At 40.0% G+C, this 13,527-nt stretch overlaps 1 protein-coding gene across 6 annotated transcripts in view; it reads left to right on the forward strand.

The window, feature by feature from the left end:
- ctnnd2b (catenin (cadherin-associated protein), delta 2b) overlaps window positions 1-13,527 on the forward strand; it is a 157,478-nt gene that overhangs the window by 80,826 nt on the left and 63,125 nt on the right. For all 6 annotated transcript variants that reach the window (XM_061839246.1, XM_061839247.1, XM_061839245.1 and 3 more), the window contains exons 7-10: window positions 3,658-3,803; window positions 4,269-4,513; window positions 6,451-6,582; window positions 12,412-12,652. In XM_061839246.1, the coding sequence (XP_061695230.1) occupies window positions 3,658-3,803; window positions 4,269-4,513; window positions 6,451-6,582; window positions 12,412-12,652 (764 nt within the window). The remainder of the gene's footprint in view (window positions 1-3,657; window positions 3,804-4,268; window positions 4,514-6,450; window positions 6,583-12,411; window positions 12,653-13,527) is intronic.

Below are 13,527 nucleotides of genomic sequence, written 5' to 3' on the forward strand. Positions count from 1 at the left end.
CACCAAAGGTGTGCTACGGAGCTCGTGCACCTACGTCATAAAATCACGTGACTTTAGCTTATGTTGCCATATTGCCGGTCTAACAAAGTATTGTTCAATGCTAAATCCGTTGAGACAAAACGAAAATATGTCTTATAGCACGATGCCCAGAGTTTTGTCCAATACCGTTAAACATTTAGAAGGTGATAATAAACGAAGGTACTTGGAAAAATGAGAGACACTTGGCATAGAGGACTCATATTTAATGCCATAGTCGATGTTTTCGGCGATAAGAAATCGGACTGTTGATTCACTTCTGCTTGTCTTGGACAACTGGATATACACATGTATCTGATGAGTAAGTCGTCGAAAATTTACACAAAAAAGTTTTAAACCGTAATAAAAGTCTGGACGCATACAAATACTTCGTTGGAACAAATCGGACATAGTGATGGGTTGACGGCTTGTGAATGTGGAAGCGTGTTCGTCTTGTTGCAGGTTTCCTGGAAGTAGGTGTGTGTTTTTTGTGGGTGAGACAGACTGTGCATGCATTTTTGGTCGGAAGAGAGTCTGAGAGGAAAAAGAAAGTTGATTCACGGCGACCGGGAACTGTTGTGTTCAAAAAGAAAATAAAGCAAGTATAACAGCAAGTTGATGCTCCGTGATTTTACTATTCCCGCCATTGAGCTTCGGAGTTGCGACGCGAGAAGGGAGTTAACCCCGAGGAGGGGAACCTCGGCCCCGGAGAAGACGTCAACTCCTGCGTCTTCCGACCACGGTCAGGCCACCGGAGCAAGAACTGTTAACACTGGCGACCACGAAGGGACTTTCTCATGTTGTCTAAAGAGTGGTGAGCATCATCTCTTTTCACCAAAATTGGTAAAGTACTTGCTTTATTCACCGGAGTTAAGCTAACAAGTGATGGCTTCTGCAACAGGCTACCCTTTTAACCTTTGCCAGAACCCATCAATATTTTCAGCTAGTATTCAATACAAATACTAATATTTAAATAAATGACCCCTGGTTTTACAAAAGCCACATACATTAACTCTGATTGGGAAAAAAAAGGAAGGGGAGTCGGCCCCTCCACACGGAAGTGTATTGCGGCCACACAGACACACACACACACACCTCTAAACCTTTATGCGACAGACGTTTGTCTTTTTTTTAAATACGCATCGTTCTCAAATGAGTCAATTTGTCATTATAAATACTTCGTAATTTGAGATTAAGAATTATTCCTACCAGAAATTAAGTGATCGCTACAATAGCCATGTGTATTTGGTTGGGCACCAGCCATCACGTTTAATTGCCGAAATCCATCGATCTTTTCTGGTCTTTTCAGCTGGTATTCCATAGAATGATCTCTTTGAATAGCTGTCTCATCTGTTTGACAACCAACAGTACAACAAGTCTTGGGTATTGTAAATATTCTCCTCCGGTTCAATGTCTTCCACAGTGTCAAGCAGCTCTGTTTGACTGGCAGTATGGCGCCATGAAAACGGTGACATCACGTGCACGAGCTCTATACAAACTTCATGTTACAATAAAGTTAGATTTTGAAATCCATTTCAGTATATAGTAGGTTAAAACGGCATTCATTTTTCATTTATGTTTTACACAATGTCCCAATTTTTTTAGAATGTGAGGTTTGTATAACGTACCAGTTCAGTTAACCACTCATCAATCAAACAGCATTGCATATTTTAAACTGCTTAACTTGTTTAATTTTCTTGCTGTATGCTTATCTAGATTGTGACTCCTACCCAACCTATTTGATGCCAAAAAAGAAAATCACTGAACCCAAACAGAAAAACGTAAACTGGTGTCGGGTGTAAAAGGTTATAGAAAATAATATGGTGTGCATGGTGTGAGTCTGAGTTAATTGCCATTAGAGGTGAAGATGTGAGGTCGGTGCTGAGTATTTGGAGAAGGGGATGCAGCTGCTCTGACTGAAGCACATACAGCTGCAGTCCCTCTCTCTCTCTTGCACACACATGCACACACACACACGCACACACACCCAAAAAAAAAAAAAAACGCACACACACAGACAGAAAGTGAGATGATGTCATGATATCAATGTAATCTAAATTTGTTCATAACATGATTGCACACAATTCTTGGATAGATCTTATCGAGGTTAACATCTGCCCTCATGGTCAACTGGGCCACTTGGATAGCTACAGTGCAGCTAACCTGTCAAAGACAATATACAAGTGGAACATCTACTCCATAGATGGCAAACTCAAGGTCCAGGAGCCACATCCGGCCCCACTAAAGCAAATCATGTAATTCCTTTTTCTTGCGCTTTTATATAATGTTGTGTAATGTTGAGATATTACGAGCACTTTTTGTTGCTGATGTTATTTTCAGAATGAAATAAAATATATTAAAATATGTTGTATACAGTGGACTCGCACCATTTGCGAAGGATGAGGCCTGGGCCTGACTGAAAACCCCACACAAATGAGCACGGGATTAGGTTAAAAAAAAATGCGGGATTGGTAAAAAATACAGCAACTATGCTGGTATCTGCTAATAACTTGGCATAGGTTGCCCAAAATGATTCAGCGGATGGATGAATTTGCATATGCCAATCCATAATTTTGCGGGGTCTACTACAGTGTAATGTAATAATATGATGAGGCATTTGAACATTTATATGGTTTTTAGAGTCATATGCCTCTCTGAAGTATAACCATAAATTGCCCTACAAACACATTGAATTTTTTCTGATCTTCAATTTTAAAGATTGTAACATTCATACAAATGTGAAAAGAAATTAATAGTAAAATGTGTAGACAAAGTTTATCCTCACCTGAGACTTTAATGCTTAGGCCTGTGATAATAATTTTTGTAAGATGATATATTGTCCCAAAACTCTCACTATAAAGGATCATATTTTTGTTTTAATGCCTATGAAAGGATTAAAAAGTAAGTCCTACCTTCATAATGCTTACTTCATTTTATTTTTTCTCTTAAATCAGTAGTTCTTACTATTCTTATTATTTTTATTATCATTCATCCATCCTTTTTATGAGCCACTTATCCTAACAAGTAAAATGTGCTGATTTTTCGAAAATGGGAGGAAAACAGAAACATCACAAACCACGCAAGCACAAGGAGAACATTGAACTCAATGCAGGACGGTCCAAGCCGAGATTCAAACCCAGAACCATTCAGTCAAATCAACCGCATAACTTTTTCTCAGTTTCTTTAAATTCCCGTAGACCACAGATTCCAGTTTAATACTGTGGTTGTTTCTTGTGCTGTCCTTGGTGCATTTCAGCAATTCAGTATGTGGAGCGACATACATAACTGACGACATCTTGACTTTCCACACACTCAAATCAGAGGGATTTTTTTCTAACCACTTTTTGTTTAATTTATTTTAAACACTTTAATTCAAATTAAGCTCTACACCATTCATTCTTGGAAAATTTCCTGAAACCTTTGTAGCATAAAACGTTGTCTCACTCATTCTATACAATCATATGTAAGTCCATTTTTTCTGAGAGCTCATTCATAAAGCCTCAATGGCACATGGCTCAATGCACCTCCACTTGTCAGTCCCCAGCACAGCTCATCACTGTGAATATAATGACTACACGGTTTAGATTAATATTTAAACTGACTGACATTCCCTCTGAATTAAGTACAACCTCTCTGTTTCAGCGTGTAAGCTCCCCGCTGCAGGTGATGGGTTCTCCTACCAAGTTGCAGCGCTTGGGTTCAGCCTCGTCTGACATGCCCAGCTACGCCACACTACAGCGGGTGTCATCACCCAAACAGTCCCCAAGTCGACTTGCCAAGTCATACAGGTTGCTTCACGTTCATTCTTCCAAGCTAATTTCAATAAACTGCACAGAATGAAGCACTGTACACACCCCATTGCGCAATAAAAGCATTACACTGCTACATTACACTACAACAATAGATGTGCCTGTTCATTGTAACGAGCCAGAAATAATAATGTTAGTTATTGGACACAGCATAATAACTAAATGGACTAACCAAAACATGACCAACACCTGTGATGCATGATGCAGTGCCGAGTAGTTCAATGAATACTTCTCTGACAATATCAAGCTGGTTTAATTATGACCATATTATCTTCATATAGGCAACATATGAATATGAGTCAGACAAAACGGAATTTTTAATGCAGCTCCTGTATTGGAACTCATCCGATCATGTAGTGTTATCTCAAAACCTTTGTCACAATCGCTGAACGAATCAATTTTGACTACTTGCTCAAAATGTTTCTAAACGTACATTCCTTGCAGCACCTCATCACCCATCAACATGGTGCCACCGGGTGCCGGTGTCCCCTCTTCCCCACTTTCCATGGCAGCCCCGTCAGGAGGAAATCACAACTCGTCGCCTATCCACCAACTTGGCTCAGTAGTGGGCAGCTACGCCACCTTGTCACCCACAAAGCGCATGCTGCATCACATCGGAGGAGAAACATATAAGATTTCCCATGAGCTGTACGCAAATGCAACCCTGAAAAGGCCTGGGAGTCTGGCAGGTAGAGATCCAGAAGATTTTCACTACCTTTCTCATATTTCTGTGTGAAGTGTTGCCATGACACACTGTATTATTTGGGAATGAGAAACGCTGGGACAACAGCTACTGTAGTTTCATTTGAGGAGTATTAGAATTGCACTGAAAAAAAGAAAGTTTTGCAAAGTGTGACTTAAATATGGAGAAATGTGTAATTTGAGTATTGATATACAGTATTTCAACTGTTGAATCTACTGCAGTCAGAAAAAAATGCCGGCATATCTGCTCATCCACATCATTTCTAGAGCTATCCAGCATGCCGACCCACTTCCCAGCAGCAGATACACGAAGTTGCTTTTTCAGTAAAAAAACAACATGTTGGTTTGCTACACAAACAAATAAAATCAATAGACATTCAGAAATTAGATTTTTGAAATATAAAATATAAAGATTGCTTTATCACATAACATCAACCACATCATAATTTCACCGATAACATGAATAAATAATTATTTACTTGCATTACTACTCAAAAAACAAAAACGTTCCAGTGGTTGAATGTAGTGCTCGTGTAATGCTCGATTATTTTTCACTTCTCAGAGAATCCTTTTTCAGTTAACTCAAATTTTGGTCTAAAAATGTAAATTGAGTGCGTTCCGCTCGCTATTCATGATTCCTGTTCGAAATGGTAAAACGTTGAGAGCTCACTGAAAGGGAAGATGAGCACTCGCTTGAGGGCCTCTTTTTTCTGACAGGTGGTTTATAACACGTGTTAAGCACAATATATTTCATTTGTACCCTGAATAATGTGTGACAGCAGCACTATAAAATGTTTAAACCTGCCTATGTCTAACTCAAAATCGACTTGGCACTTCCATTGGACCCATCAAATTTCAGTTTGTGGAGGCAAAGTCCTTACTATTATCACTTTAATTTGTGAGATGCTGATTACTTTTTCCACAGTGATTGCTTCTAAGTGCTTACATAGGAATGGAGTAATCTATGCAAAATACACACATGAATTTAAGGAATATACAGTCATATATCTACCATGTACGTTTAGGACAATCACAATTGTAGAATAGATTAAAAGAGATAGTCTATATTTTCGGCAGACCGATGCCACGACTAATTCAAGTGTTAGCCTAATTTAGTTTAATTTAATTTAGTTCTGAGGACCGGGGTTCAAATCCCGGCCTCGCCTGTGTGGAGTTTGCATGTTCTCCCGTGTCTATGTGGGTTTTCTCCGGACACTCCGGTTTCCTCCGACATTCCAAAAACATCCCTTAATTGAAGACTCTGAATTGCCCTTAGTTGTGATTGTGAGTGTGAATGCTTGTTTGTTTCCATGTGCTCTCCGATTGGCTAGCAACCACGTACCCACCTTCTGCCCATTTACAGCTAGGATTGGCTACAGCACTCCCATGACCCTCTTAAGGAGAAATGGGTCAGAAAATGGCTGGATGGATGGCTGAATGGATGGATGGATGAGTGCTATATTTTGTAGTTACTTTTCAACCGGATGTTTTTTTCAAAATCTTGTATAGTGCAGTTTTACACGGTGAAATAAATTGTATCAGAAATATGAAAAAAAAAATCATTTGCCCAACACGGTGTGAATAGCCTCACACTTGTAAACAGTGACAAGACATGTACACCCTCTTTGAAAATGTTATTTTGCAAAAATAACCTTTTGTATATAGCATAAGCACCAATGTGTTTTTTCATGGTTATTATTTTCAAACAACAACAGAGTATTTAGGGACCCAGAAGAAAAAATATTGATTGTTTCCTTATGCTAGTGCACATGATAAACACACATGAAAAAAAATAAATCAAATGGGTGTACCACAATTTTACCTGCATCTTGTTGTCCCATTGGTCAATTTTACCTTAATGTCCTCAGTTCATGTGAATCGTTCTGATTTTGATTGTAACCTTCCTCCTTGCTTTGTGCCACAGGCTCCAGAGGTTCCTACAGCAGCCAGCACAGCCACCTGGGCTCCGAGTTGCGAGCACTGCAGTCTCCTGAGCACCACATCGATCCCATCTACGAAGACAGAGTCTACACCAAACCCAACCTAAGAGGACAAGGTGAGCTAAAATGAGGGGTTGGTGGATGTGAAATGCACGCACAAAGTACGCAGAGAATATTTATTCAACATGTTGAGTAAATATTTACAAACGCATTCTAAAGAATTGTGAAGCAGAGGAAATAGCGATCACAAAATAAACAGATGAAGGCCAGATGACACCTTTTGTCTGAAGTCTGAATCCAACTAGAGTAGCGGTACTCGAGGAAAGGTGGCACATACTGGAAATGATCCCTTTCATTAAACATCAGTTTTCAACTATAACAAAACAGTATGTTGTAGCAGTAAAACCGTTTCTAAAGTTGAGTTATAAGACAGTCGAAGTGAACAGAGAAAACAAATGGGGCCATCAAAATATCTAATAAGACACATAAGAAAGATTTAAATAACCCAGAGCTATAAATAGCTACATCAGGCTGGGAACCTTCTAAATTTAGAAAGTATTGAGATAAAGACATGACATGACACGATATTGAGTGGAGAATGAAAGAAACAGAATACAGAGGGATGCAGCATGCCCCCATTCACTGAGTTTTGGGGTTTTATTAATAAGAATGATTGAGTGAAGAAATATTCACAAATTCATCTGATTGCATCGTACTATTTACCAGATCAGATAGGCAAATCTAATTGGGTTCTTAATGGCAATTTTCCCAAAGTCACAGTGTGGTAGATAATTAGTTATAAGGCTGACAATTAATCAGAATTAATCCTCTTGGTGAATTGGCTTGGGTGTTTTGTAAAAGTAAATCACCCTTGTCCTAAAATGTTTGCAATGAAGTGTTGGCTAGGTCCCGCTAGAGGAGTCACCCAACTATTTATTGCAGCAAATAGAGAATGACCATACAGCTATCCATCCATTTTCTGAACTGCTTATCCTCATGAGAGTCACGGGAGTGTTGGAGCCTATCCCAGCTATCTTCGGGCAGGAACCGGGGTGAAACCCTGAACTGGTTACCATCCAATCACAGGGCACATGGAGACAGACAACAGTCGCACTAACTGTCACACTTTGAGGCAATTTAGAGTCTCCCATTAATGCAAGTTTTTGGGATATGGGAGGAAAAAGGAGTGCACATGCCAATGCAGCCACAGGGAGAACATGCAAACTGCACACAGGTGGGGCCAGGATTTGAACCCTAGTCGACAGGTCTTTGAAGCCAAAGCTGTACAGCTGCTCCACTGTTCCGCCTTTCCAGAATGACCAATTGTAAGATGTTATAATATTATTTAGAGGAACACCGGCTTGTTGCTCACTCACACATAGACTCATCTTACCCAACAACACATTTGGGTCACTTTTTTATCATATTTCAAGCTGCGGCAAACCTGGAAGTTTTTATGTCCCTCAGAAATGGGAAAGGTTTATATCAATGGGTTTTACACCCATCTGACACTCCCTATTATAACCTCGCTCATTCTAGAGCTGTATCTGGAAAGCTGTTAGTGAGATAATAATTCTCACTTTTGATTCATATCATCCAAAGGATATGAATTTAATTAGTGGATTTTTATTGTATGGGTGTAAAAAAATAATTATTTGGAGTGAATTGCTGCACCAGAGGTTTTCCAGTACTCTGGTTGAAACTCACTCCATCAAAACAGTTGTTAATGATGTAGAATTAATCTATTAAGTAAAATTGCTAAGTGTATATCAGACATGAAACCAAAATGTATTGTGCATGCAACCACTCTTAATAGTACAACATAAAAACTATGAATAAAAGGTAAAGCTTATATTTCAAGAATTATAGAAATAATAATAATGGTTTCTAAGGTTTTCTCCCACATCCAAAAAACATGTAGGGTAGTTTAATTGAATACTCGAAAGGTGTGAATGTGACTGCGAATGCTTGTTTGTATCTATGTGACGTGCGACTGGCTGGGAACCAATTCATGGTCTACCCTGCCTCCTCCCCGAAGATAACAGGGATAGGTTACAGAACTTCTGCAACCCTTGTGAGAATAAACGATTCAGATAACGAATGGATAATAATAATCTTCTTCTTTTCCTTTTAGTTTGTCCTGTTAGGGGTCGTCACAGCGCATCATTTCCTACATCTTCCCCCTCACAACATCCATCAACCTTTTCTTTGGTCTTCCTCTCGGTCTTTTCCCTGACAGCTCTATTATCAGCACCCTTCTACCAATATATTTATTATCTCGCCTCTGGACATGTCCAAATTATCAAAGTCTGTTCTCTTAAACCTTGCCTCCAAAACATCTGACTTTGGCTGTCCCTCGCTCATTTGTAATCCTATCCATCCTGCTCACTCCTCGTGAGAACCTCGGCATCTTCATTTCTACTACCTCCAGTTCTGCTTCCTGTTGTTTCTTCAGTGCCACCGTCTCTAATCCGTACATCCTGGCCGGCCTCACCACTGTTTTATAAACATTCATCCTAGCAGAGACTCTTCTGTCAGATAACACACCAGACACCTTCCACCAGCTGTTCCAACCTGCTTGGACCCATTTCTTCACTTTATTACCACACTCACCATTGCTCTGGATTTTTTAACCCAAGTATGTGAAGTCATCCACCGTCGACATCTCTTGTCTCTGGAGTCTCACTCTTCCACCTCCACCCGTCTCATTCATGCACATTTTTTTTGTTTTTTTCTTTGGCTAATCTTAATTCCTCTCCTTTACTGTGGACATATCCACCGTTATAACTGTTCCTCCACTTGCTCCCTGCTTATACTCCAGATGTTATCCCCAAACATCCTGGTCCAAGGGGATTCCGGTCTAACCTCATCTGTCACCGTTTCCATTACCGCTGCAAACAGGAAGGGGCTCAGAACCCAACCGTGATGCAGTCCCACCTCCACCTTAAATTCTTCAGTCACACCTATGACATACCTCCCCACTGTTCTGCTGCCCTCAAATATGTCCTGTACTATTATACAACACTTCTCTGCCACACCAGACTTAGCCATGCAGTTCCACAGTTGCTCTCTTGGTACTCCGTCATAGGCTTTCTCTAGATCCACAAAGACACAACGTTGCATCTTCTGACCTTCTCTGTACTTTTCTATTTGCATCCTCAAGGCAAATAATGCATCTGTGGTACTCTTTCTAGGTATGAAACCATACTGTTACTCGCAAATACTTTTGTCCCGAGTCTAGCCTCCACAACTCTTTACCATAACTTCATTGTGTGGCTCATCGACTTGATTCCTCTATAGTTCCCACAGCTCTGTAGATCACCTTAGTTCTTAAAAACAGGAACTAGTACACTTTTCATCTTTTCGCCTGCTAGTATTCTTTTGAATAAGTTGGTCAAAAACTCCACAGCCATCTCTCCAAATTGCTTCCATACCTCGACAGGTATGCCATCAAGACCAACTGCTTTTTCATTTTTCATCCTTTGTAGTGGCTTTCTAACTTCCCCCTTACTTATCATTGCCACTTCCTGGTCCTTCACACTTGCCTCTTCTTCTCTTCCTTCACTCTCATTTTCTTCATTCATCAACTTCTCAAAGTATTCTTTTCATCAATTTAGCACACTACTGGCACCAGCCAACACATTTCCATATTGATCCTTAATCACCCTAACCTGCTACACCCTTTCCCATCTGTATAAGCTTTGTCTGGCCAACCTGGAGATATGCTCTTCTCCTTCTTTGGTATCCAACCTGGTGTATATATCCTCATATGCCCATTGTTTAGTCTTTCCTATCTCTACCTTTGCCCTATGTCACATCTCAATGTATTCTTTCTCCTCTCCTCTTACCGTATTCCTTTCTCTTCTCTTCAGTCCTCTCAGTATCCAACTTCTTCTCGTCTAACCTCTTTGTATGACTTCCTGTACTCTGAGGTTCCACCACCAAGTCTCCTTCTCCCCTTTCCTACCAGAAGATACACCAAGTACTGTCCTGCCTGTTTCTCACCTTGGCTGCATTAGTCCAATCTTCCAGGAGCTACTCCTGTCCACAGAGGGGCTGTCTCAACTCCTTCCAAAAGGCTGCACAACACTCTTCCCTTCCCAGCTTCCATCACAAGGTTCTCTGATCCACCTTTTTCTTCTTAATATCCCGCCTTTACCAGAGTCATCACAGAGTCAAACCATCATGCTACGCTGTCGAGCCACGTTCTCCTAACACTACCTTAAAGTCAGTAACCTCCTTCAAATTACGTTGTCTGAACAAAGTGCTTCTACTTCGGCTCTTGTAGGTCACCCTCTGTTCCTGCCTGTTCTGAAAGAAATGTTCACTGCTACCATTTCCATCCTTTTTGCAAAGTCTACCACCATCTGTCCTTCAAAGTTCCTTTTTTGGATGCTGTACTTACCCATTACTTCTTCATCACCCCTCTTTCATTCAACAACATCTGCATCTTCACCATTACAATCTGCACCAAACACCTCTCTCTGTCTGTCTGGGATGCTCAGAACTTCTTCATCTAGTTCCTCACATAATTTTTCTTTCACCTCCAAGTCACATTCTACCTGTGGGGCACAGCCACTAATCACATTATATATAACACCCTCAATTTCAGTTTCAAGTTTCAGCTTCATCACTCGATCTGATCCTCTTTTCACCGCCAAGACATTGTTAGCTAACTCTTCCTTTAAAATAACCCTATTCCATTTGTCTTCCCATCTACTCCATGGTAAAATAATTTAAACCCTATCCCTACACTTCTTTCCTTACTGCCTTTCCATCTGCTCTCTTGGCTGCACAATATATCAACCATTCTCCTAATCATTATGTCAACCAACTCCTGAGCTTTTCCTGTCATAGTCCCAAAATTCAAAGTCCTCACACTCAGTTGTAGGCTCTGTGCGTTCCTCTTCTCTTTCAGGTGAACAATAACATTAATAATAATATCAATAATAATAACAACACCAATAATCACAATAATAATAATAAGTATAATTATTACTATCGTTGTTGTTATTATTACTATTGTTGTTGCTATTGTTATTATGCTATAATAACAGTTAGAATAGTAATGTTGTGAAATAGTTAAAACGGGGATACGAATGTCAAGGAAAACACAAAAACTTTAAAATAAGGACCTGATAGTTTCAATCAGTGTTGTGTCACACTGAGCCAGTTTTATTGCATGCGATTAGAGCAAGATCCCGCCACCACCCCTATTCCCCTGATGACTCACACTCGCACTTCTCTGCAACAGTTTTTGTTTCAGCACATACGTACAATGTGCCATCACTTTGTAATATATATATATTACAATGACTTTATTCTCTTACTATTGGAATATTGTTCAGAATTAATAATTATTTATTGTATGCCTTTACTCATGTTTATTACTATGTTTAATTTTTACCATTATGTCTTGGTTACAAAGGAGCACTTGCATGTGCTTGTGCATGTGTGACTGTAATTTTCCATTTATTTTTAAATTACTTTTATTATGCAAGGTGCCCATGGTGTAGTTTTCAGTTTTGAAAGAGTTTTGCCACATGGTTTTGGCAGAAATGAAGAGCATGTTTGTCTCATTTGTAAGATCTTGTCTGGTTTATGTTTTCTGATATTCTTCTGTAATTATAGCTTTTGTTTAAATCAAAACTTTGGTGAGTTAGCATTCAATCTGAAGCCATCCATCTGTTCATAACATTCACCTCCCTCATTTACATATGGTGTTTTTACAACTGCTCTTTTATTTTTTGCTTCTTCCCTTTCCACATATTTTCTTCTGTGCTGTTTCTACCATTTGTCCTGGTGATGTTGCATGTGTGTACAACCTGGTTTTGACACTTCGGTACACCTTCCTCTTCTTCCACTCTTTTCCTCTTAAACTACATTAGTGGTGAACCAACTGTACCAAGAGGTCCTCAACTATCTGCTCTGTCCCTATACCCTAGCCCCACATTCCCCCAGTGTCGACCCAATCCCCTTGCAGCGAACGGGAAGCCAGAGTGCCGCCTCCACTTTCCAAAGAGGAAGCTTCGCTACAGGAGGTGGACCTGACTACAGCAATCCGTACCGCACGTTGCAGTTTTGCCCGTCCACCGAGTCGCCTTACAGCAAGTCAGGCCCGGCCCTCCCTCCCGAAGTGACCCTGGGTCGCTCTCCATCTGTGGACAGTATCCAGAAGGACCCAAGGTGAAGTATTTTCACTTTGAATCAACTCTGGCTTATTGGCCAAACACTTTGTTCTATTCCCTTACCAATCTCACTCACTTAACCTACTGAGGTCCAGATTCACCAAATTAAAAGCATCAATACCAGTGTCCTTGAAAATATGAAACTATTTTTACATCGCACCTTTTGGTCTACTTCTATCAAACACTCATTCGTTTCCCCCCTTGTTGCATTTCGTGTGGTCAGGTGTGAGTACAGTACTGGAACTGCCATATCGAAGTGGTGCTGCCTCTCAAACAAAGTCTTTGCAGTTCTTCTGTTTTGATCCAAACTTGATCTACTCCCAGAGTTGGCACTCAGTTATGAAACTTCTTAGTCAATGTGGCTGAACAGTATAAAACTGTAGCCACTATTGTGTCTAGTTAGCCACAATAACACGTGTGTTGATGTGGCTAGACGTGTACTCACACTTCACTAGTCCTTGTCACAGGGAAGCTGTAAGATTTTTATGATGTGGGCCCAATTGAAATGACCGAGGTATCAATCAGGACTGGGAAACTACTCTATTTGTGAGTTTGCATGTGATTTTTCCTGGGAAAATGTATCGTCAGCATTATTCACTAAACACGAGAATAACATTTTTCAATAGTATGAGCAACACAACACTGGATACTGCCAAGAAATTAACAACACTTTTCTGTAGACTAGCTCTAAGTCTCATGATGACTTGGTATAAATAACAAATCTTTATTTTACTATTGAATTGTAAAAAGAAAGCTTCCTTCACAGTAAAGTATTGACCAATTGATATAACTTCATACCCTGTAAAAATGTAATACTACATAATGATGGGCTTGTCAGGAGCTGTAGCACTCCTGTCAGTATCAGCACAGTAT

Source organism: Syngnathoides biaculeatus, chromosome 13 (assembly GCF_019802595.1).
Source record: "Syngnathoides biaculeatus isolate LvHL_M chromosome 13, ASM1980259v1, whole genome shotgun sequence".
Classification (NCBI taxonomy): Eukaryota; Metazoa; Chordata; class Actinopteri; order Syngnathiformes; family Syngnathidae; genus Syngnathoides; species Syngnathoides biaculeatus.